The sequence below is a fragment of the Adiantum capillus-veneris genome, chromosome 1, assembly GCF_014529385.1.
Source record: "Adiantum capillus-veneris isolate H3 chromosome 1, ASM1452938v2, whole genome shotgun sequence".
NCBI classification, from domain to species: Eukaryota; Viridiplantae; Streptophyta; class Polypodiopsida; order Polypodiales; family Pteridaceae; genus Adiantum; species Adiantum capillus-veneris.
In genome coordinates this window covers 92,162,289-92,189,017 of record NC_140931.1, presented here as the reverse complement: position 1 = coordinate 92,189,017, position 26,729 = coordinate 92,162,289, and the positions used below count along the sequence as shown (strand labels likewise).

The 26,729-nt window shown below is 44.7% G+C and overlaps 1 protein-coding gene across 2 annotated transcripts in view; it reads left to right on the top strand.

Annotated features, from left to right (window-relative positions):
- Positions 1–3,711: 3,711 nt before the first annotated feature.
- LOC147465184 (uncharacterized) overlaps positions 3,712–26,729 on the top strand; it is a 67,353-nt gene continuing 44,335 nt past the window's right edge. Inside the window, exon 1 of one of the 2 annotated variants that reach the window (XM_086511263.1) lies at positions 3,712–3,923. In XM_086511263.1, the coding sequence (XP_086367389.1) occupies positions 3,857–3,923 (67 nt within the window). In that variant the 5' untranslated portion in view covers positions 3,712–3,856. The remainder of the gene's footprint in view (positions 3,924–26,729) is intronic. The other variant, XM_086511254.1, reaches the window with a different exon arrangement.

Genomic DNA, 26,729 nt, shown 5'->3' with positions numbered 1-26,729 from the left:
CCTAAGTCGATGCCAATGCACTGAGTGCCACTCCTTTATGGAAGAGGCACCTCACCCGTGCATGTCGATGTCGGAGGAGAAGTTGTCAATGCCTCAAGTCAAGAAAACGGGTTGTCCATGCCGAGAATCGGAGTGTGTGTGTGCCGTACTATGCACATAATCCCTCTTTCTTTTTATTAAATACCCTTTCTCTTTTTTATTGAGAGCGGGTGTATTCAAGGCCTTCAATGCTGAAATTGAGATGAAGATTTCTCTCTCTCTCTCTCTCTCTCTCTCTCTCTCTCTCTCTCTCTTCCCCCCCCCTCCACTCTCTCTCCTTTCTTACTCAACTTGAATGCACAACCTATCCTCAGAAAATAGCTTTTGTGTTTTCGATTTTAAACACACTTGCACTTCAAACCAGCTGATAAGTTCTTCTACAAAGTTGTAGAGCTCAAAGCGATCTTTGTTTTGATAAAAAAGATGTTTTGAATCGAAGTTATATAGCTCAAGTTATGAGCAAAATAGTGGCATGTTGTCAATCTTCCCTAAACCGAGTAGGTTGCTTCTCTCTCTCTTTGAGCTCACAAAAATCTCAATCTCTCACCCTTTGTGGCTCGTGGAGTTCAACCCCTTGCCACCCTGTTGCATGACCTCTATGTGTTGAGATCACAATGCCTCCATAGTCATGGAAGCTCTGAGATTTGATGTGTTGCCAATGTGAAGCTATGTTTGGATAGGTCCTCCCTCTTGCCTTTGGATGTGTCCTCCGACTGCTTGTGTCATATGAAGAACTAGAGCTAGTTGATGAATCTTCAGTCAAAGACTCACTAGAACCGGAACTTTGATTCCCTCACTGGCCCTTTTCCTTCTTAGCCTGCTGCTTAAATTTTAGAGCTTTGCACCAGATCACTAAAATGTATAATTGGTGCTGGTACCTTTTGTTCTCTAAGTTTCCCACTCAAGAGCCAAGATTACATGTGTTTCTTTGATGGAGGCTCATTCAGCTGTTTGGTTAACTCTTTAATTTTCTTTGAATAACTCCTTACTAAAATCTTATCTATTTCACAAAGGATATCCTCATCCCCTTGATTCTCACTATATTCAAGCAAGAAGGCCTCTTTAGCTTGATGTATGTCTTAAGCTTACATGCTAGATAATGATAGTATCATTTTTATGTCGCATCCTTCAGATTTTGTGGAAAGTATTATATCCAATCGTCTTCATCTATGTCCTTTAGATCAACATACTACTCAAATGCCTGAATATGAACGTCTCGATCATCCCTTCGGCTATCTTTGAAAGTAGAAAATGCTATTTTCATATCACTATTTTCATGTCTAGGTTCCACATGATCATCTAACCCGATTTCTCAACGTTTAGGCTTATCATTGTGATCTGGTTCTCTCTCTCGATGTTTGTGCTAGTCGTGATGGCCAGTATCTACCTCCCATCTCTGATTATACTCGTCATCAATATATATGATTGTATTGGCTTCCTTGATCAACTAGGTTTTGTTCGAGAATCTGATTGCCAATGTCTATGTCTTCCTGCATCGCTGGTGTCATTATTAATTTTATCTTTCCCTTTCTCAATTGAATGACGAGAGCTATTTGACTGAGAGTGTCTTTCAACTCTTTTTGAATGTTGTCTTCTGGCATTCAATGGCCCTCACCACCTCCTCAGCATCTTGAGTTTCCTCCAGTTTCCTCACCATGAAAATGCCAATGGTCATCATCGTACGAAATTATGAGACATTTCACTAACTTATTGTTAATGAAATTATGAGAGGCTCCATCATCTACCAAGATTATCACCTGGTGACCTTGGATATACATGTGGGCCAAATGTAAGTTTGCACATAGAGGCCGTGATACAACACTCATGAACCACTTTGGGATGTGTTACCTCCACATTGGAATGACAAGAAGAGGGTTCCAGGGGAAGAAATTGCACCATGTGCACCGCTTTCTCCTCACCTAGGCAACATATTTTCCCTTAGGACATTCCTTTTTTCCACGCCCAATTTCCATGCAAGTGAACCATAACTTCTCTTTCTTTTATTTTTCAAATTCCTCAATTGAAAGATGGCCCCTAGGTCCCTTGGGCTTTTTGGATGCATCAAATGAGGCTACCATGAATTCTCTTTTATTATGTGCTTGATGATTACCATGAGATGGACATGCATAGGGACTATCATGCATATGCATGTTATGCAATGAAAATTTATCATTATGATCATCGTGAATATGTGCTTGCACTATAGCTTGTGTTTTGGATCCTCGGTTTTAACATGCTTCTTAAGCTCAGGAGCTAACCCACGAATAAACCCTCGTACCTCCTAGAAGTCGTCTAAACCCTCTAACTTGAGGATAACATCCCTACAATACAAGATATATTCTAGCAGTGTCTTATGCTGCCGCATTGAACACTTATCCCATGCTAACTAATTATTTTTTTCTCATTAGTACAAAGAAATTCATTTTTGAACACATCCTCAAAAGTAGCCCATGTGTGTGGTATGACTTTCTCCTTGAGTGATTTCCAACATTTATAGGCTTTTCCTCATGGTGTCAAGCTAGTTTGTAGTGCCTTCATTTCTTATGGAGTTCGACAAAGCTAGTGAATATCATCCCATTTACTAAGGAAGATATTTATCGTATCTTCGTTGCGTTCTTTCTCCTCCCCACAAAAGACTGGTGGTTTTATATTTTTCAATAGCTCATCCAAATCTTTCTGAGTGAGAATTTGCAATTGGTCCGAACTGGAGCCATGCTCCAACACGACATGAATCAAATTTTCAAGTCTGGAGTCCAAAAATTCCTGGACAACTTACTTGCAGTGCTCGCGACCTCCTAAATTCATTAATTGTACTACTAGATCAGATAATTTAGTGACATTCTCATCCAAATATGCAAAGTCCTTTTCTAACATAGACATGCATAATTGCAGTGCCCTAAATTCTTGAAGATCAAGCAACTCTATCTGGTTGTTTGTGCCAATTGTCGTGCGGGTATTCTCTATGAGAGTATCCTGTTGTGGGAAAATGGTAGGCCTAATGGACGATGGATGCTCAAAATCAAAGATATGATGCATGCTTATGTCTAAATTCATGGTGCAATGTGATTGTGCAAGCGCTATTTTTATTACAAACGGTTGAAAAGCAACGTCTTAAATTGTGTACAACATTTCAGAGGCACCATGCCCATATCGCTCCTTGTTGCAAGCAAGCACTGCCAACAAGTGGCCATCACTGGTGAGCCAACGATGGCATTGCCCATACGTGCGCACACATGGGGAGAGCTCTATTTTAATATAGACTTAAGATAAAGCTAACAAGGTGAAAGTTCACTATGGTCTACATAATGCTATTAAGAGGAATTTAATAATAAGAGGGTTCTGTGTGACAAGAAAAATGAGAAAGCAACATTAGCATTTACAAATTTTTTTGTCATAATAAAGTATTGTACTATTTGAAAACAAAAATAACAATGATTTATTAGATTACAATATTTTTCAAAATAATAAAAAATAATGACTAAACTAATATTCAACGGCTCTCTTAAAAAGAGAGTACACAAATGTCAACACCTCTCACTAAGACCTAGAAAAAATATTAAATCTTGTTTTTGCCATGTGACACTAATCTTCAAGCTTCATCCAATGGTTCACAATTGCACCAAAAAGCCAACTCTTTACTGAGGCTCCTTATGTAGTCCAAAAAATACTTTGTATCACAATTGAACAGGCTCCACCCTATACCTCCACTCCACACTACTTGCAAACAAGCAATGTCATTCAACTACATGCAAACTCAGCGATTTTCGCCGCATGTGCGCACCATTTGAAGAGCAAGCGCTGTAGCAAGACGATTGGAATGGCATGTTGTGCTTCCAGCAGCTCCGGCACTGTAGGAAGCAAAATCGACTGGCTGCAACAAACAGGTTGCTTTCTTTTGGTATCTGCGTCATGCAGCTGCTTCTAGCATGAGCTTTTTGTAGCTGTTCTTTGCTTGTTCAAACTTGTGATATGATTTTTCTTCTTTCTGTTGACACGCTTGCTGCATGTTGTGAGGTTGAACTCTTTGCCGCCTTCGCCCTTTGCAAATAATTACTTCATTGCTCTTTGTTTTAACTTAGTGATAATGGCTTCTCTAGCTTCATGGCTTGATCAAGGTCTAGCGAAGGGATTAGGGCCTGGCTTTTCTCATAGAAGGTGCAATTTGTCCAATAATCCAATAATCTGGCTTAGATCTTCCAGCATCATGAATTATGGAGTTAGGGTCTACAAACTTGTTCCCTTCTTTGTCTAGTAGGGATACGATTGTTTTTGCACTCCCAGGGATCTCGCGCATCAGGCGCCCTCCCGTCTTCATTGCTCTGTCTTAAAGGGCATAAGGCATAAAGAACCCAAGGTTACACATGGGTTCTCGTGGAGAATCTGATAAAGATAACACCTCGTAGGGGGAGGGCAAAGAAAAGTTGAAATCCGGTGCAGGGATTGAAGAAAAGAATGAAGATTTGAGCAAATTTCGACAGAGAAGTAGAGCTCAAGATGCGTGAGGCCGTTGATGCTCCCCCCAAGTTAGGAAGAAAGCTGAAAGAAAAGCCAAGTGCAGAAAAGTGGAAACTGTACTCACAGATAGAGGTAGATAGAGCTGTTGACAGGAAGATGAACCAGACAATGAAAGGCTTGAAGCACTCTCGGAAGAAGAGAAAATCGGTGGATTTTTTCGGTTATTCGAGCCGGAAGTTGAGTTTCGACGTGGCAAGCAGATCCAAGAAACGTTCTCGTTTCGAGGATGACTTTGCCTTTAGAGAGTTTCGACAGTTTGTCGTCCTTTAGTTCCAAAGAGGATGAGAAAAGGCGGAAGAAGTGGAGAAAAAGCGAGAAAAACAGAAGTATAGAAGGCATGGAAGGTCATCTAGCAGTTCAGAGGAGGAGAGCTCGTCCTTTTCTTACGGTGACCAAAAGAGCAAGAAGACCAGGGAGTTCAAGGAAGAGGGTGTCAGGTTTGAGACGTTTTCAGGCTACTAGGTTGAGACGTTTTCAGGCTACTAGGACACTCATCGAGCCCTTGAGTTTGGACGACAGTTTGACGTCGCCTTCTCTAGAGGTCGGTTCTCAAAATACTCCAAGGTGTAAAGGGTGACATTCTACTTGAAAGGAACTGCACAGACACGGTGGTCTACTCTGCTGTTACGCAGAGAAGCACGTGCGACGTGGTTAAAATTCAAGAAAATTTTCACTTCAACTTGGATACCAGATGAAATATGAAAGAGATGTCATCACGGCATCACTTTGAGAATGACTAAGAATGATACATTGGATGACTACTGCCAGAGGTTTTGCGATACTTATCTGCCATTGTCTTTGTTTTGGAAGATTACTTTGAGAAACCAGATTGAGCGGTTTTGCTGTGGTTTGCCAAAAGAGATTGGAGAGTATTGTCTAAACCAAAAGTTTGAGTCTATGGAGAGACTTATGGGACATGCTAAGCGAGGATTCTGAATGCATGCCAGCTCATTGACTTATCCTACGGACGGGATATTATCCATCTCAACAGGGGAAGAGTTTGCTAGTGAAGAGAATGAATCAAGGGAAGATTACTTTGAGAAACCAGATTGAACAGTTTTGTTGTGGTTTGCTAAAAGAGATTTATCCTACAGACAGGATAGTATCCACCTCAACATGGCAAGAGTCTGTCAGTGAAGAGAATGATCAGGAGAACCGGATGACAGCTGATCACAGGATTCTGGAGTAATGAGAGAATCAGATGGTAGCACATCCGAGGGTTCCGACGAACGAAGGGAATCAGATGCAAGTTCATCAGAAGATTCAAGAGAAGAAAGGGGATCAAATGATAGTGCATCTCAAGGTTCCGAATCAGAATCTCAATGTGACATGAAACATTTCGTGGTTTCGGTTGTTTCGGGTTTTCGAGGTTTTGAAACATTTTGTTTCATAGCGTCAAAAACATGAAACAAGTTTCATAAACAACATTAAATTATATATTAATAAAATATGATTAATATGTATACAATGTAGCACACATGACTCTAGACTTTAATGTCCACGAGAGAGAGAGAGAGAGAGAGAGAGAGAGAGAGAGAGAGAGAGAGAGAGAGAGAGAGAGAGAGAGAGAGAGAGACGTGCTCACTGCTTAGAAGCGACTTCATGTCACAAATGCGGGCACCACGTGCCAATAGAAAAGAACAGACTGAACAACTTTAAGCACTTCAAATAACAACTGAATTGAAATGGAGAGAGAGAGAGAGAGACGACACGCGACACGGAGTGGCGGAATTCCACCCCAGAGAGTATTGGCCCCAAACCTTGGCGCCCCTTTCGGTATTTCTTTATATTACTGCTGATTCGCAAAGTACAACAGCCGGGGAGCACCTCCTTTGCAATCTGCGCGCTGAAGAGTGCCAGAGAGGGCCCTCAAGGCTCATATTTAAAGGCCCAAAGCCTAAAAGCATCAAATATGAAAAGCTGACTCCAAAAAATCACTTTCCTAAAATTTCGGGATTTCCCTAAAAATCCGACGCGAATTCCGGGACGTCCGTACATGTGCCACATCGTCATATTTTGATGTGCAAAGTCTTTTGAGTGTGTTCTGCTTTATTTTTAATGCCTTTATGCCACTTGGGGCCCCATCGGACGGGGTCCCCATAAGTTGGTAGGACTTCTTTTGTTGCTTGTTCTTCTTAGGGTTTCTAGAATTAGGGTTTGCAGGTTTTAGGGTTAGGGTTTCCAGAATTCGGGTTCAGCAGTTAGGGTTACCACGTCCTCACTCTGTGACACTTCTTCTACTGCTTCTTAGGGTTTAGGCACCTCGGCCGGCATCTGTAAGTTGGCCCCATTCTTTAGGCTTTGACACGTCAGCAATTTGTTACATCTCCCCTTCTTGAAAGAGAGTAATCGTCCGCGATTACAACATATATGCAAAACAACTCAAGTTAGCTCAAAAATTTCCGAGGGACATTCCGAGGGACAATCAATTTGCTCTTTTTATTAAGGAGTTAGCTTCTCCTTTCTGCTCTTTTGATCAAGGAGTTAGCTGCTCCTATCGGCTGTTTTGATCAAGGAGTTAGCTTCTCCTTTCGTCCAGATCGGAACTCTTGATATTCCGGCGTAGTAAAATTAGCCATCACACCCAGACCGTACTGATCTTCCTCGGGTGTCTTGATGCACTAAAATTACATACCTAGGCAATCTCATCCAATTAGGAATATTCAGTAATTGACACATCACAATGCAACACAAATGCTCACATATGCATGTTACAAGACACAACAAACAACGCCGCTGAGCACTCCTCCGAGACAAACGGTCTACGGTATGAAGCTACTCAACGACTACCTCGTCACTCCCCCCGCAAATAACCTAAGAAGGTCCGGGCCATGAGCTCAGAGGACTGTACAACCAAACGCTCCCCAGACCGCAGTCTGCGTCGCTCGGAGGTTCAAGCATACAACGAAACGCTCCCCAGGCATCGGCCTGCGTCGTTCCGAGGTTCAAACAATATCAAGACAGTATTTCTCACTCCTCCACTCGGGAGTAAAAAATCACCAATCAATGAAACCGGCATTGAAACCAAAGTCAAACATTTCAAATCGGCACCAAGACAGGTTCAAAACAGATATCATCCATTTCAAACAAATTCCAAACAAGATCACCAAACAAGATCAAACAGAACTTAAACTTAGAAAGCAATCTCGACATCAATCGAGCTCGAAAAGTCGACTGACTTTCCATCTTGAAACCTGCACCAAAAATTAGGGTTAGGTTCCTTCCATGAGGTCGTAGCCGAGCACAACATGGTCCATCAGCTCTTGGACAGACAGTGTTTCTTTGGCGGCGATGGTAGTCCCAAGAGATAGCAATCACACTAAACCTCCAAGGTCATCTGCTCGTGAAGAGACATCTACTGAGAGATGTCGAGAAATTTCAATTTATAATCTGCTAGGGTTTCCATGGCAAGCATTTCAGGATACCCCACTCTGCCAGAAGTTGCACTCCGAAGGAAGATGTCAGAAACCATATAACTTCGGGCAAAAATTTTCTTGAAAGCTTGCCAAGTACTTGGAGTCTGCTGCTTGGTAGCTATAGACATCAACATCTGCATGGCACTGCTTCTGAGAAAAACAGTGACTTGAAACAAATCTGGATCCTTCTCTTGCATGGCTTATGCCATGTAAGACATGAGCGGTGAAGACGGGAGCGCGCCCGATGCGCGATGAAGTAAGGGTGGGAGTGGCTGATACCTCAAATATAATTCAATTCCAATAGCTTTGTCTGCTCTTTTGTAGGACCGGTATGCTTTCAGAAAAGCACACGCCTGATGCTCTGATACCACTGTCACAAATGCGGGCACCACGTGCCAATAGAAAAGAACAGACTGAACAACTTTAAGCACTTCAAATAACAACTGAATTGAAATGGAGAGAGAGAGAGAGACGACACGCGACACGGAGTGGCGGAATTCCACCCCAGAGAGTATTGGCCCCAAACCTTGGCGCCCCTTTCGGTATTTCTTTATATTATTGCTGATTCGCAAAGTACAACAGCCGGGGAGCACTTCCTCTGCAATCTGCGCGCTGAAGAGTGCCAGAGAGGGCCCCCAAGGCTCATATTTAAAGGCCCAAAGCCTAAAAGCATCAAATATGAAAAGCTGACTCCAAAAAATCACTTTCCTAAAATTTCGGGATTTCCCTAAAAATCCGCCGCGAATTCCGGGACGTCCGTACAGGTGCCACATCATCATATTTTGATGTGCAAAGTCTTTTGAGTGTGTTCTGCTTTATTTTTAATGCCTTTATGCCACTTGGGGCCCCATCGGACGGGGTCCCCATAAGTTGGTAGGACTTCTTTTGTTGCTTGTTCTTCTTAGGGTTTCTAGAATTAGGGTTTGCAGGTTTTAGGGTTAGGGTTTTCAAAATTAGGGTTCAGCAGTTAGGGTTACCACGTCCTCACTCTGTGACACTTCTTCTACTGCTTCTTAGGGTTTAGGCCCCTCGGCCGGCATCTGTAAGTTGGCCCCATTCTTTAGGCTTTGACACGTCAGCAATTTGTTACACTTCAAGCGAGCACGATTAAAGAGATGTTCAGTATTGATGAAAGTTAAAACACATCCACTAGTTTCATGAATCATAACTGATGCATCATTGATTCATTTAGCAGAGTACTTCTAGTGAACAAAGTTCAAACTTAATTTTATTTCACAAACCATAAGTTTTAGGGACCACAATCATATGTTGACTGGAGCTAGACCTTAAAAAAATTGGAAAAAAAGCCCCAATTTTAAACATTTCATAAAAAATGCATGTCCGTTTCATAGGTTTCGGGGTTTCATCTGCCTGAAACGCGTTTTTATGTCACACTGGTTCCGATGATTGAGATTGACGTGCCAATGGACAGGGGAGGCTAGCGAAGCTACCCATTGGTCCTAGGGCACAAATATAGAAAGGAAAGGGAATCAACTGGTAGATCAGAGAATTCCCCAGATCCAGGTGAGGTGCCAGTGGACAGGGAGCTTGAGGAGCAACCTGAAGTGGAAGGGCTTTCTTCCGATCTTTCACTTGAGAAAAGGTGAAAAATTTGACCATCGTGCCGCCATCTTTGAAATCCTTTGGTTGGCTAAGCGTCCTGGATGTGGATAGTAGGGGTATCCATGCGGGCTCCAACCATTGTACCCAGGTGGCGGTGGTGGTAGGGAAGGTGGTGGCAACGGCAGTGGCAGAGGCTGCACCATGTTCCGAAAGACTCCCCCGATTGGAACTGAGGGCTGAGAGGGTTGCGATTAGAAGCTCTGTACTTTTTGGTGTCGAAGGAGGTGGTACCCCATGAGCATCAGAGGGGACAACATGTAGTTCAGGAATTGTTGAAACCTTTGCAGCATCGGGAGATGTTGAGGATTCCACGGAAGTATGTCTGTCAAACGATTTTTTCATTTCTTTTTTTAAGAATCTAAGTAGATCCTCGTAGACTTTTGAACTTTTGAAGGGAAAAGGGGGATATCGTACGTGGAAGAGAGAGGGCAAGTTTTGTCTAAAAATAATGAAGCAGTTCATTTTGTATTTCAATACAATCAGTCTTCTTACGGAAAGCTACAATTTTTTTATTAAAAAAATTCTCAAAACCATATTTTGGGAATTTTGAAAAAATTGAAGGTCATTACTGGGATTTTATGACAGAATATCGGGGTTGATTTCGCACAGGATGTCGCGTGCACAGAGAGAGAGAGAGAGAGAGAGAGAGAGAGAGAGAGAGAGAGAGAGAGAGAGAGAGAGAGAGAGAGAGAGAGAGAGAGAGATCAATGCAACTAGTGTCGAATAAGCTCCATGAAGACAATATCATTTGTCGGTGGCAAGACAAAGATAGTAACGAGCTCGATGTCATTTGTCTACACGCCGGACAGTGCAGCATGTTGGAGGTGGGAGGAAACTACGCATCACAAGACATGGGGGTTTCTCCATGGCGTCGGGAGCAAGCAACCATTCTACAGTCGGGACTCTCTCTCTCTCTCTCTCTCTTTCTCTCTCTCTCTCTCTCTGTCCATTGCTGGCCCGTGCATCCCTGTTGTATAGCACGCAAGGCACCCTTGATCATCGCTCAAGGATGAGCTGCAGAGCCTGGCGTGCTACAAGTCGGTTCTGTGTGTGTGTGTGTGTGTGCAGATCGACGTCTGGCGAACGCTCATCGCTTGAAGAGGATGTGGACTGTTTGGCGAGGCTGCTAAAGGTAAGGGGCAAGATCTCTCTGTGTAGGAGGTTGAAGCTAGAAGCTGAGCGTGATTGCAACGCATTGTGCCCGCCGGATGAAGTTGTGGCCATTGGAGGAACCGACACGCGCACAAAGAGGGAGAGAGGGGGCGGGATGACGAGGCAAGCAAATATTCTGCGACCATTTTGTTGCTAGTCGTGCAGAGCAAGCCAGGCTTGGGGAGGTTCCATCGATGTGCAGACTAGGACTCACACAGAGAGGGGGCTACGGATGGCAATGAGAGCATGGAGAGCGTGGGAACTGCGGTAGAAGTTAGGATTTTTGCATTGTAGAAAGTGAGAGAGAGAATCTCTCTCACTAATTAATTAATAAAGTGCATCGTAGACCCATTATGATAAGGTATATTAGTATACGCTACACGGAAGTATGTGGCAAAGCTTGTTGAGAAGAAGTTGCAGATACTCTGGAGAATCCAAAAACGCCATTGTGCTCTATTTGTTCTTTGTACTCTCTCTCTCTCTCTCTCTCTCTCTCTCTGCCTCTCTTTCATCGTGTTCAGTTTTCTCAATCGAAGTAAAGTAACCTTGTCTTTGTGCGAAGTACTAGATCTGAGCTAAAATCCTAAACCCTACCGTTGCACCTGACATTGGTATCAGAGCTCTAGATGTGCTTTGGCTTCGCGAACTCGAGGAAAGAATCAAGAACCCAAGGAACTACCTTATAATTTTTTTTCTCAAAGAAGCCTTGTGTCCCTGCCCCGGACTTATTAGCCACTCCCACCCTTAGGCCATTGTGCTCGGGTGTGCTTGTGTCTTCATCGCCATGTCTTTGAACGAAGATCAACAATGGATACACGGAAATTGAGATCTTGAGTACCAAGATTTGCTTGCCTTGTATGCGGATATGGAAGGAGTTGGAGAAAGGATCCCTAGCCCTCTTTTGCACTCGCATTCGCATATAGCGTGCATCCACTTCCGTCGACATGGAAACTTTGGATATACCTCCGAGCACCCTCACTTTCCATCTTCACCTGCTATGTTTTCACGACAGGACAATTTGAGTGGTAGTACTTGCTCGCAAGGCAGAGTCAATATCAAGGCTGGTATTCTGCGACAGTAGTAAGGCTATCTAGTAACTCGGCTGGTCAGTGTTTACATCGTAGCAGTAGCTACATCTGCAGTATCCGCAAGTGGAGGAGTTTTCATCGGTTTATGACTCCACAGGCATCAGAAGCATCGGCAGAAAGAAGTTCGGTAGTTGTGTCTCACCTTTACCAGGTGGGATATCACGTGCCCTTTGCATTGGAGCCACATGGACAAGCTACCGCTTCAGGTCATCATCGGTCTTAGTTAGCTTAGGATCTAGCATGGCATATTGTGAGCCTCTAGAAGGACATGCATGATTAGCAAGATTATAGTTGCATACCCTTACTTGCACAATACAATCACTTGAGCATATGGGCATATGAACAACCACATAAGTCATTAGTAATAAGTGACTTTGACATGACAAAAATAGAAAGTAGGCAGGGAAAATGGCTTAAAAGAGTACAAAAGAGACACTTGGCCTTGAGTTTTAGGATATCAAAACCGAGTAGCCCAAGGGTTGTCAAAGGTGACAGTGGAAGATGCAATGAAGACAAGAACTGGCTCGTGAGCCGGTGGGCACCTCGACTTTGATCTAGAACACCTGCAATACCAAACACATGAACAAGGTACACATGTGGAGAAGAGAGATCGGCGAGGTAGATAGAGACGGGACATTTGAGGATGAGAGAGAGAGATCTCTGGGAAAGGCTCTTAATGCTGATAACAATCTGCTCATACAAGTGACCAAGGGTGGTCCGGCATAGAACTGACATGCCACTGCATAGACCCGAGGTGCACACAATTGCGGCTGCTACTGACAGTGCCAACCGCTCTTGCACAGGAGACCACTGACACAGTCTCCACATGGGCATCACCTCCAACATGCTCTGAGGGCATAGATCTAGTGCATCTCCTCCTCGCTAGATCTAGATGTAAGGTGCAGCGGAAGTGAATGTGAACTTTGCTCAAGATGAGTGCTCCGAAATGTGCTCAAGGGTTCCTTTTACTTATGGAAGGAAGAGCCTTCCATTTCTTTAATGAGAGAGTGCAAGTGATCACAAACAAAGTGGATAAACACTGTGAATGAAGGTGCTAAGATTGAGATATAGAGAGAGAAGAATACGACACGAGAATGTTGTCAAACCCTCCTTCGAAGGCCCCACTCTCTATGGCGAGAGCGGTCTACTATTGATCGCACAAATCTCTACAATGCAATGGACTTGCCGCCGAAGTCGACGACTATGAGGACGACGACGACGAGACGGGCTGAAATCTGAAAACGCAAAGGGCTGAAACCTGCAAATCTATATTTGCTGAATTCTGACTCTATGTCGGTGACGACGGCGATGATGACGATGCAACGACGACGTGCTGAAAACGCAGATGCGGAAATCTGCGTTTTCCGGGCTGAAACTGCAAACTTTGATGGATTTGACCGTGCGGCGAGGATCTGCTGCCGGAAGGTGTAACAAACTTGGACACTCCAAGTCAAGAATCTACCGCGACACCACAAATAAACACTTCAAAAGAGTTCACAGTTCACAATTGATTCAACACTGGCCCGACGGAGTTCTGTGCCTAAAGATATTGGCCCCAAAGATTGGTGCCCCTTCCGGTATTTCTTTTTTATTAATCTGTGTTCAAAGTACAAGAGTGCAGGCAGGCGCTCACTCTCAGACTCTGCGTCCAGATGTCCCGAGTTATGAGTCCCTGCCTGCTTATTTAAAGAGTACAAGGGATGCCAAAAGCAGAGCCTCAAAAACTGAGAAATTAAAAGCTTTAAGTTAAAAGCATCAAGGCTCTCTCTCTCTCTCTCTCTCTCTCTCTCTCTCTCTCTCTCTCTCTCTCTCTCGCATAAAGATAAAGCGAAGGAGTTCTCTCTCTCTCTCTCAACTTGCGTGGAATAAAGCAAGGCCCAAAAGCTGCCATTAATTTGCCCACGCAAAAGTTACCGAAAAATCCGTCGTAATTCGCGGGCGTCCCCGTACTGCTGCCACGTGGCAAAGCTTCCGCAAATCGCGGGCATCCGTACTGCAGCCCGGTATAGTCAGCCACATGAGCACGTAGGGTTCCCACGCCAGCCACATCAGCATTTAGGGTTCCCACAGGGAAGAGAGTGTATGTGTAATGGGCAGCCACGTCACTAGTTTGTGACATACCCCCCTCTTGAAAGCATTGTAATCGCCCTCGATTACGCTTGCAAAACAGACAGAAGCCATAAACTGCCTAAGCAGACACTGACTATTAGTACCGACGCACTAGGAACACACATCTAGCACATGTACCAATCGACAATCACATCACACGACATCACAGGACATCACTAGACATTCATTCGGATCTTCGACCATGATTTATCGGCAATACAGTTAGCAATCGCATCTAGATCTATTCAAGACCTCATAGATGCCCGATTGACTAACCCCTATTGCAACCATGTCTATTCGAGATCATTTAGACCAAAATGCTACAGTCATTTCGTCTATCAGTTCTTGCACTTAAAAACAACTCAAGAACAAATCGGTTTTATATTCAGGAATTCCATTTCAAAAAGTCATACAGTAGAATATTGTCAGCTCTCAGTATCCCTGAAGCTCAAAGAGACATCAGTGACTCTAGTAATCTAAAAATCAAGGCATCTGTTGACAAAGGACCAGAGTAACTCCCCTCTTGTGCATCCCACTGCACCAGATTTGCGGCCAAGCTGAATTCTGGGTTCCTTTTGGAATAGACTATGCTAAACCGAAAGCTTCAAGGTAAAGTTTCACAATTTGAGATTGTCTGCTAGGTCCTCCTCCTCCATCCACTTCGCATCCAATGCAGGATAGTTCTTGAATTTAACCAAGAAACGCCTTCTGACTTTACCCTTATTCTTTCTGTCCTTATGTGCCCAAATCTGTTCAGGAACAAGGATCTCCTCGTTTTCTTCCACTTCGGGATGCTCATCGGGCTCCCCATCTTCGGGCACATCACCTTTAAAGGTTTCAAGAGACTCACATGAAATGCATTGTGAATCCTCCAAGTGTCAAGCAGTTTCAGTTGGAAGGAGACATCATTGATCTTTTCGAAGATCTGGAAAGGTCTGTAGTATCTCATACTAAGCTTTGGAAAAAGCCTCTCCTTTCTCTTTTTCTTTCTCAGGCGCGCCTTCTCAAAACGTAAGAGCACCCAATCATCCTTCTTCAATTTCAAATCGCGACGATGGCGATCTGTTGCCTTTTTCTGTCTTTCTTGAGATTTTTGCAAAGCCTCGCGGAGCTTGACAAAAGCCGTGTCCAAGTCGCGTGTATACTCATCAGCTTCAAAAATCTTATCTTTCGTGCTTAGGAAGGGTGGAACCTTCGCAGCACCTTCAATAATCTCAAATGGCGCCTTCCCCGTCGAAGAATGTATCGTGTTATTGTCGGCAAATTCCACCAAAGGTAGATACTTTTCCCATTGAGTCTCTTCTAATCCAAGATATAAAACTTTAATAAATCTATAACCACGGAATTGGCAATCTTAGATTGCCCATCACAGCGTTGTTTCCGTACGTACGTCCGGCTGCATTCAGTACCGTACGGTACTTCGTACGGATTCATAGTACGATTCCGTACGTGCAGTGCTTTAAAAAAAAATTTTGGCTGTCGGTTCCTTATCCGCCTGGTCGGATTGTTTGGGCAAGGCTTTTTATAAGCCAACCTATGCTATACCTCTTATTACCGCAACAGAGTAGTAGAAAACAGTCTCTGGAGTCTGCACAGTGTCTGCATAGAGACCAAGGAAGGGTGGAACGCCACTGATAAGGTTCTTTCCTCCCTCCCTCCCTCCCTTTGTGTTTGGAGTCTGCAAGCCTCAAGGAGGCACTCTAGAGGCCTGACCTCGCGAAAGATTGTAAGTTTTGTATTCAACTTTGAAGTGTGCGTTAATTGTGTTGCAGAGTTATCATGCCTCTTCGACCTAATCCTCTTTGGACCGAGCACACCAATGTCCTGAGAGTTGTCAACACAGGAGGCCAAGCAGGTTCAGGGACTCGCACTTGGGTGTGCAAGTACTGCGGAGAGCAGATGACCAGTACAATTACCAGGGTTTTGAAGCACCTCACTGGTATTGGCACCATTGGACATTGTGGGGGTTGCGAGGCTATCCCGCAAGCATTGAGGGATGCCTTGATTTTGGAGCATTTTCCTCCAAGATCTACTGCATCGTCACAGTCAGGGGCAGATCCTACTGCGGAGGAGGTCGATGCACGGATTAGAGATGAGCAGGAGGAGATCCTTCGAGAGTTGCACAGGGAGCTAGAGAGCGTGGATCGCCGGGTCACTAGATCTCGCTCTCGAGCTTACAGTATTCCTCTTCGCATTGCTGCTACAGATCCAAAGGTTGCACACAGAGAGAGCATTCGCAGAGGAAAGTTACCCGTTCAGCCTGCTCGTAGACGAGCCAATGAGGCTATTCGACTCATCCCAGAGTTCAGAGGCTGATGATCCAGATGAGGGTGATGCACCCCTAGCATCTGTGCCAGAGGAGAGAAAGCCCGATTATGATGATGAGGGCAATGTCTTGACAGATGGAGACATGCTCTCTGAGTCTTCATCAGCCTCTGATGATGATTTTGAGTAGTAGTGATTGCCCAGCGCTTTGGGTCTTGGGACTTGGACAGGGCTCATTTATGCTTTTTATTTTGTTGCTTGAGCCACCCAGACTCTTTATTGAGTGACTATGTTATTTTTGTATCAGGATTCAGCATTCAGTTATGTACTTTTGACTTACACTATGCCATGTGGTCTGGACTTGATTCTAGCGGTTACTTAACTTGTGGGGTGATTTTAAGTGTTTTTTGAAAGTTGTGGCTATGTTTAAGTATTGTGCAGTGTTTTTAAACTAGATAGGTTTTATATAAATTTGAAATTCTTTGTATTTTTAGCTTTTAAAAAATATACTACGAATTTTACGTACCTTATGGCCCAATCCATACGGTACAACGTACAGCACATACCGAACACGTATCGAATACTACGTACCTTACAACCTTGGCCCGTCAGTCTGCGGGTGGGAAGATGACGAGAATTGCAACTGCGTGCAAATGTTCTCCCAAATTGCCTTCCAAAACAAACTTGTAAATCTAGGGTCCTTGTCGGAGACAATCGTCTCAGGCATGCCATGTAATCTGAAAACGTGGGCCACAAACAATCTCACTAAGTGATCCGGCTTGACTGTTTTCTTCACTGGAATGAAATGAGCCTGCTTGCTAAATCGGTCAATAACAATCCAGATACCATCGTGACCATTCTGTGTTCTCGGGAGATCAAAAATGAAATCCATTGCAATACTTTCCCAAGGGCGGGTGGGTATGGGCAAAGGCTGTAACAATTTCTGTGCTTTATGCCTGTCAAACTTGACCTTCTGGCATACCAAGCACCTGCGCACAAACTCGTCCACATCCTTCTTAAGTCTCGGCCAAAAGAAGTATCTCTCTACCCCTTTCAAGGTGGTAGCAATGCCGCAGTGACCCGTAAAAGGCGGACAGTGGCATTCAGTCATAACCTTTTCCCTCAACGGCTGTGTAACGCACAACATGGTTTTCCTCATCAAGTAGCCATCCCAAATGGAATATCCCGGTACTGTCTCCCCATCCCGTATTCGTGTAAAGATATCTGCAAAATCTATATCTTTGGCATACTGATCGACCATATCCTCGAAGCTCCTATGATGAATCGCGGAAATAGCCAGAACCAACGGCTTCCGAGACGAAGCATCTGCCACCAAATTCTTCTATCCCTGAACATGGACAATTTGGAATTAAAACTATGAAAAGATGTTCGCCCACCGCATCTGCTTTTCCGATAGCTGCTTCTGTGACAAGAAGTAGCGCAAACTCTGATGGTCTGTAAAGATAGTAAAATCCGCTCCGAGTAGGTAGTGCCGCCACTGAGTAAGAGCATGGATAACTGCAAAAAGCTCTCTCATAAATGTGTGCTGTCAATTCCGGCCTTGAGAACAATCGGCTCTTGTAAGCAATGACATGGCCTTCTTGCATTAAGACCGCACCAAGACTACGACCACAAGCATCACAATATACTTCAAATGACTTCTGCAAGTCCGGCAAAGTCAAAACTGGTCCAGAGTCAATTTCTCTTACAAAGTCTGAAAGGCAATCACCTCTGTGGGTCCCCACGAGAAAGGGACTCCTTTCTGTGTCAAGATATGCAAAGGGGAAGCAACCTTTGCAAACTTTCTAATGAACCGCCTGTAGTACGAACACAATCCCAAGAAGCTTCTAACTTCATGGACATTCTTCAAATCACGCCAATCACGAATAGTCTCTATCTTGGCTGGATCCATCTGCACTCCTGCTGCTCACACAATGCGTCCCAAAAAGTCTATCTCTAGTAGAAAAAATTCACTTTTCTTCGCATTAATCAGTAACTTGTGATCTCGTAATGCCTGAAAGACCTGAAGCAGATGATCTCTATGTTCTGCCTCATTCTTGGAGAAAACAATGATATCGTCGAAGAAAGTGCCAACAAATAGCCTGTACTCTCGAAAATTCTAGTCCATCATGCAGTTAAATGGCGCGGGAGCATTGGTTAGGCCAAAAGGCATCACCTAAAACTCAAATAACCCAAAAGTCGTCCGAAAAGCTGTCTTGTAGACATCTCCCGGTGCGATTCGGATCTGATGATATTCACTTTTCAAGTCGACCCTGCTAAAGCACGAGGATCCCTAAAGTTGGTCAAGTATATCATTGATTCTAGGAATCGGAAATCTGTTCTTGATGGTGATTTTGTTGAGAGCTCTATAATCGATGCACATTCTCCAAGATCCGTCTTTCTTCAAAACCAACAACACTGGAGAGCAATATGGTGAAGTACTAGGCCGGACAAGACCCTTTCCAAGAGGTCTTTCACTTGGTTCATAATCTCTTCATTCTGGGCTCGGCTCACACGGTAAGGTGGCCGGTTCGGTGGTGTGCTTCCAGGTATCAGATCAATAGTATGATCTTCAGGACGAGCGGGTGGTAACTCGCCTGGCAGGCCCTCTAAGAAGCAATCGGCATGAGAGTGGAGAAAATCTTGGTGTTCTTTATCAAGTTCAGTTCTATCCTCATCACTCAACTCTTTCAAAAAGATCGAGTAAACAAACAGATTGGATTTCATTAACTTTGGAATGGCCGAAGCCGATACAATAGGGACAGACTCGCCCTTAAGTTTAATATCAAGTACAATTGTTCTGTCCTTCTCTGTGGTCAATGTCGCTTTCCTCGCCCGATAGTCGACCACGGCGTTGTTCTTGTGGTACCAGGGAATTCCTAAGAGGACATCACTATATTCCAAAGGCATTATGTAAAAGTCCTCATGCCCCAAATACCCCTGACAATGCAACCGAAGTTTGCCAATGACAGGTGTAATGGCTATGTCCCTGCCGGGTGCCGCTAGAACAGCCTCAGCAAGTGGTCCCATCCGATGGAGAGTGATCTCGAGCCGCGCCGCCATTCCGGTGAAATGAAGTTGGCCTTGGCTCCTCCATCAAAGAAGATTAGGGCTTCTTGGTCTTTCACTTTGCCCCAAGCTCGGCAAAGTTCTGTACTCTCGTCCAATGTGTTGAGATTGGTACCCACGCAATCTGGAACCAGTCTTGTTTTCATCTTGCCTTTTCATCCACATTCCTTAGCTGCTCTCAAACTCTCAGGCCTTTCGTCGTCCTTGTCGATCTGTTCTTTTGGTGCCTTTTTAGGGCACTTCACGGAGATATGTCCAGTTCCCCGCATCCAAAGCACTTCCCTTCCCTGATGTAGCGAGCTCTCTCTTGAGGAGTGAATTTGGGTCGTGCATCTTTCTTTTCTGGATTGCTCTTCCTCTTTCTACTTTCATTTCTCGAAGTCTGTTCGGCTCTGTGTCATGATCTCATCAGTGGGGTAGGTCAAACTGCCAGAGTGAATGGCAAAACCCCATTTTGCATGACTCATCAACTCGTGAATGGAAGCTGACTTTTGTTCCAAGTAGTGATCTCGGATCTCTGTAGGTAGACCCAAGGTAAACCGCTCAATCTGTTCCTTGAACGAGATCTTGTTTAATGAAGAGGCGGTTAGAAAAGAGCTCCAGAATCTCGTCCATTGTATCTTTCTTGGTCATCCGAAGATGGTTCCAAGCAGTTCGTATATCTCGTTCATACTCTCGAGTCAGCCAAGAAGAAATAAAAAGCCTCTTGAATTTCAACCATTTAATTGGCGCAATCTTGTTTAATAGAATCGTGGACCACTAAGTTCGAGCATTCCCCTTAGAGTAAGAGGCAGCTCTCCAAATCTTAAGAGTGCTCTGAGTAATACCCTCCCGCGAAAGCGATGTCAAACTGCTATACAAAAAACAAAGCCTTCGAAGCATCTCTATAACCAGAAAACGTGTCAAATTTAATTGGCCGTCCACCTTCCTTAAACTCTCGGACTTTCTTGCTTTTGTCTTCCAGAAAGTCATACTTGTTGGCTTTATAAAAATTCTTCTTCTTAGCATAAAAGTTGCTGTTGTCAGAGTCTGAATTGTCTGAAGACGAGTCCTCTGTAGAACTGTCACTCACGGGGCGAGATTTAGACTTCTTTGCCTGCCCTTCCGAAGCGTTGCTTCTTGCTTCGCTTTTTGCCTTTTCTGTATTCTTCGCTCGAGTCAGATGAGCTAGAAAAACTGTCAGAAGAAGACGAAAAAGAAGAAGAAGAACTGGGTACTTCTTCAAATCGAACACGTTACATGCTTCTTTTGCTTTCTTGCCTTTTCAAAAGTAGACCGAGGACCCAAATAACTTGGGAAGTCAGTGCCTTTCTTCTGATTTTTGCCGTGCTTTTCAGCTTTGTTCTGCGCGTCAAAAAGCTGAGCAATTCTTGCATCAACCACCTCTTCTAATTCTTTCTCTGTATACTTCTTGAGGGTAGGAGGTTTCTTGAGAGCAGATTTGGGGGGTGGTTTTGTGGTCTTCTGCCACTGCGTATGCACCTCATTGAAAGAGGTCTCGCTCATATATTTTGCAAATTTTGTATCCTTCGCATCATTGAGCATCATCTTTGTTGCATCGCCGATCAATCGTTAGACGCTCCATCTCTTGACGCTCCGCCGGAGTAGGCCGAGGCGGGCTGTACTCCTTGCCTGAATCTTCGTTGTGATCCCCTCCCGCATCTCCGGATGCAGAGGGAGTCGGCCGATCTTTGCTTGAAGCCATAGGTGCCGTGGAAAAAATTAGGGATTGGATTTTGCGTAGAAGAGAAATCGGCCGTGCTCTGATACCACTGTTATAGACTTGGTCAAGAATCTACCGCGACACCACAAATAAACACTTCAAAACAATTCACAGTTCACAATTGATTTAACACTTGCCTGACGGAGTTCCGTGCCTAGAGATATTGGCCCCAAAGACTGGCGCCCCTTTCGGTATTTCTTTTTTTATTAATCTGTGTTCAAAGGACAAGAGTGAGGTAGGCGCTCACTCTCAGACTCTGCGTCTAGATGCCCTGAGTTATGAGGCCTTGCTTGCTTATTTAAATAGTACAAGGGATGCCAAAAGCAGAGCCCCAAAAGCTGAGAAATTAAAAGCTTTAAGTTAAAAGCATCAGGGCTCTCTCTCTCTCTCTTGCATAAAAATAAAGCAAAGGAGTTCTCTCTCTCTCTCTCTCTCTCTCTCTCTCTCTCTCTCTCTCTCTCTCTCTCAACTTGCATGGAATAAAGCAAGGCCCAAAAGCTGCCGTTAATTTGCCCACGCAAAAGCTGTCAAAAAATCCGCCGAAATTCGCGGGCGTCCGTACTGCTGCCACGTGGCAAAGCTCCCGCAAATCGCGGTCATCCATACTGCAGCCTGGTATAGTCAGCCACGCCAGCACTCAGGGTTCCCACGCCAGCCACATCAACATTTGGGGTTCCCACAAGGCAAAGAGTGTGTGTGTAATGGGCAGCCACATACCAGTTTGTGACAGAAGGTGAGATCTGCGAGGTTCGGGACTTCTACTGCGATGTCTAATTGCTGAAAACTGAAAACGCTGATGCTATCTGTGGTCTTGTCGCGATGGAACTGCAAAACGCTAGGAGGTTGTGCTGATCCGAAAACACTGGGCTGAACTGGGGTCTTGTGGCAAAAACGCTAGGCTTGTGCTGTGATCTTGCGGTCGCCAGGCTGATCTTCAATGCAAAAACACCAGGGGGCTGATCATGCTGAAAACGCTAGGCCTTGATGGGGTCTGCTGGCTGAAAACGCTATGTCTCTTGACGGGGGGATCCTGTTGAGATGGTGCCTGTTGAACGCGAAGTTCCTGCTACCTCTTCTGCTAGAAAGTGCTAGCACTAGGTTTTCTTATATACTTCACTTGCTAATTTGCCCTACCTAGTTCCCAACAAAAGTCACTTAAAAATAATGCTGAAAACGCTAGGCCTTGATGGGGTCTGCTGGCTGAAAACGCTATGTCTCTTGACGGGGGGATCCTGTTGAGATGGTGCCTATTGAACGCGAAGTTCCTGCTACCTCTTCTGCTAGAAAGTGCTAGCACTAGGTTTTCTTATATACTTCACTTGCTAATTTGCCCTACCTAGTTCCCAACAAAAGTCACTTAAAAATAATAAGTGAAAAATGTCAAAAATAGGGAAAATAGGTCTATGCACTGTAAAAATACTCCCGATGGGTTCTGATGGAAATCTGATGATCATGCTGTGTGCAACCAGAGGATATGCATCTACTCTAAGTGTTTGGACATGCACGGTCTGCGAATAGACTCACAAAAGTGCCAGAACACTTCGTAAGCTAGGCTAACTGAACTGAACTGAACCGAACCCTTGCCATGAAGTAGCTTGTCCACGTACACATAGGGTTAGAAACTTAGATGTGCACGTGACACTAGATGTGGATCTACATCTTGGTCGAGGAAACCTGCCACTGCATGATCAGAAGGCTTGTGGGAGGCCGCCGTGAAAAAGCACTGCACCGTAGAGGTGATCGCCGAGCACTGCATCTGCTGACCATCATCGCGCATGCTGCCCTTTGCATAGGCCAAAAATGCCAGGCATGGCTGGCTGCCTACTGCCCAAAAACGCAGGTAAGGGTGCTGCCCAGAAAACGCTGGGCTGCCACCCCCTCCTGCCACCGGCTGCTGCCCTTAAAGGGCTGTCCATATAGGGCAGTAAGAGCCTATGTGTCCATGGAACAAAGCCAAAACGCGAGCTAAACATGGCTAGACACAACCCGACATGAGAAACCTACCTCACAATAGCCGGGCACAGCCACAAAACAGTCCTCACTCCCTAAGACTTGTCCTTGGGAGAAACTGGGTCCGACTGGATGAACCAAGAGGAGATGCTTGAACTCTAACAGAAGCATCCAACGCCCACAACACCTTAGGGCATAACTTTTCCATCACCAACACCCCAACATCTTCAACATTTTTGCGTCAGTTCAGCCGAGCGTTTTTGCACCAGTTCAGCCCAGCGTTTTGCAGTTCTACAACATCAGATCAGCCTAGCACTTTTGCATGAAGCATCAACATGAAGTATTCAATATCAACATTCAACATTTAGCCATTGTATCAGCATTTGTGCAAGTAATCAAAGCAAGTACTTGCTCGGGCAACAGAGCAAGGGGGACCCTTGAGGGTGGTTGGGACCCAACATGTGGCATCATCTCTCTCCTCTCTCTCTCTCTCTCTCTCTCTCTGCCTCTCTCTTTCATTGTGTTCAGTTCTCTCAATTGAAGTAAAGTAACCTTGTGTTTGTGCGAATTACCAGATACGAGCTAAGATTCTTAAACCCTTCCACTGCCCCTGACAACATTAGATAGGCGAGAGGACTCGTATTGATTGGGCTAGATGGGATGACAGGCCATGAGGCTCACTACACTTTTGGTGCGATGCTTTCTTGGTTGGTGCTAGGTTATTGGTGCTACGTATGAAATCCGTAGAGGGGTTGCTACTTGTATGAGAGAGATTGATGAGGCTATTCCACTTGACTAGCATGGCTACATCGGGAAACCGACTCTTTTACCTTCTCATCAAGGCTGGTTGGTGTACTTCAATCCTCGCTCGGGAGTCCTGATTGTTGCTCAGCAAAGGTCTATTGTATTTAGCATTGTTGAGATAGGCCATCATGGACGTCACGTCAGATTGTAGTTTTGGGGTGAGGTTCTACCTGATCATCAGTTGATTGCCCATTGGCAGTGGTAGGCTCTTTCGAGAGGAGATCATGTGTTGACCCTTGTTTTCACTACTGAGGAGGCACCACTTTGGAGATTGTGGATTTGGCAGGGAAAGTCCCTTGTTCAGCTAGATTGGGATCCTAGGGAGTGACAACAGCCTTTGTTGTGCGATGATGGAGCCCCTCTATCCTTTTTTGAGTATGTTGTCCCCCTTCTATTGCAGACTTGGCACCCAACTCACCGTTCACGCTAGTTAGAGGTATGGTAGGATCAACACATCCTCCCGGCTTTCCAACGACAGTTTTGGTCATGTATTTGGATCCTCAGGATCAACTCGCAGGGTTTTTTTTTTCATGTGGATGATAGCATGTCACAAATTGCTAACGTGTCAAGCCATTGAAGAACGGAGCCACTATGCAGATCCCGACTGAGGGGCCTAAACCCTAAGTGAAGAGGCAGAAGCAGCAGAAGATGAAGCAAGATCATCACACACACACATACACACACACACACACAAAAGATACGTAGCCAGCTGATGACGTGGTAGACCTGTACGGACAACCCGGATTTCGCGCTGGCTTGTTGACGTGGCAGACTGTACGGAATCCCACATTTCACGTTGATTGCTGACGTGGCAGACTGTACGGATTTCCGTAATTCGTACTGACTGTTGCTGGCATGGCATTGTACGGATTTTCGTAATTTGCACTGGTAGCTTTTGGGCATCTGCTTTTGGACCAGATACTTTTGAGTTTGAAGGCTTTTCATGTAAATTTCCTTTAATGGCCAAGGGCCTTTAAATATGACTCTAGGTCTCATTCTCTGGCATGCTTCTGGACGAAGGTGCAAAGGATGGAGTACTGACTTGTACTTAGTTGTTGAAATATAAAGAAATACCGAAAGGGACGCCAAGGTTTGGGGCAATACTCTCTGGGGTGGAATCCCGCCACTCCGTGTCGCGTGTGCTCTCTCTCTTTCAGTTTCAATTGTTATTGAAGTGCTAAAAGTCTGTTCAGTCTGTTCTTTTCTATTGGCACGTGGTGTCCGTTTTGTGACAGTGGCATCAGAGCATCAGGCGTGTGCTTTTCTGAAAGCATACTGGTCCTACAAAAGAGCAGACAACGCTTCCAAAGTCTATTGGAATCTTATTTGAAGTATCTTCGGGTCCTGACCCCGGAGTTATTAGCCACTCCCACCCTTACTTCATCGTGCATCAGGCGCCCTCCCGTCTTCACCGCTCATGTCTAACATGGCATAAGCTATAAAGATCACTTGCAAGAGAAGGATCCAAGATTTGTTTCGAGTCATTGTTTTTCTCAAAAGTAGTGCCATGCAGATGTTGATGTCTATAGCTACCAAGCCGCACACTCCAAGGACTTGGCAAGCTTTCAAGAAAATTTTTACCTGAAGTTATATGGTTTCTGACATCTTCCTTCGGAGTGCAACTTCTTGCAGAGTGGGGTATCTTGAAATGCTTGCCACGGAAACTCTAGCAGATTATAACTTGAAATTTCTCAACATCTCTCAGAAGGTGTCTCTTCTCGAGTTGATAACCTTGGAGGTCCAGTGTGATTGCTATGTCTTGGAACTACCATCGCCGCCAAAGAAATACTATCTGTCCAAGAGCTGATGGACCATACTATGGTCGGCTATGACCTTATGGAAGGAACCTAACCCTAATTTTTGGTGCAGGTTTCAAGATGGAAAAATTAGTTGACTTTTCGAGCTCGATTGATGTCGAGATTGCTGTTTTTTAAATGTTTGAGTTTTGTTTGAGAACTTGTTTGGTGATCCTGTTTGAAATTTGTTTGAAATGGATGGTATCTGTTTTGAACCTGTCTTGGTGTCGATTTGAATTGTTTGACAGGTTTTAATACTGGTGGACTTGTAAAAAAATCCATTAGTCTAAAGATTCCTTTATTCCGTCTCTTTTCATCGAAGGTGCTCCCTCCCCTCCCTCTGACCATCTGCTTCGCCATACCCCCCCCTGCGTTCGCCCCCAAGCCTCCCTTCTCTGCCATCAGCCTTGCTATGTCCTTGCTCTATATTTTCCATTGTCCCTTGCTCTCACTCGTCTTGCTCTGCTCTGCCTCCCGATCTTCCAGCTTGCCCTGCAGGTATGTATGGAGAGCGCTCTCTCTCTCTCTCTCTCTCTCTCTCTCTCTCTCTCTCTCTCTCTCTCTCTCTCTCTCGGGGGATAGTTTCACCGGCTGTCAATACGACGACGCAAAGGAGGGGTAGGAGGGGGCTCGGTGCCATGCAATTAACTGAGTCAGCATGCAAGGCTGTCAATACGAGGACGCAAAGGAGGGGTAACTGAGTCAGCGAGAGATGAAAGGGAATTTCCTGAGATTCCGCTACTCAATGATTTTTTGAAATTGAGGATATATATTGGTTTCATTGATTGGTGATTTTACTCCCGGATGGAGTAGTGAGAAATGATGTTTGAGAATGCTTGTTCATACTCATGGTATGGACCCTTGTGGTTATTTGCTAGGAAGTATTGAATGATTGAAAAGTGTTGTTTTTACTCATGGCCCGGACATGGATGGTTATTTGCGAGGTGAGTATTAAGAAATCTGAGTAGTCGTTACTCTCAGCGCCTCCAAACGATGCAGGCTGCAGTTTGGTGGACGTTTGGTTGTAGAAGGCCTCTATATCTCATGGCCTGGACCTGGATGATTATTTGCGGGGGGAGTGTTCGTCGGCGACTTTATGTTTATATTTCTTGTAACATGCATATGTGAGCATTTGTGTTGCATTGTGATGTGCCAACCACTGAATATTCCTAGTTGGATG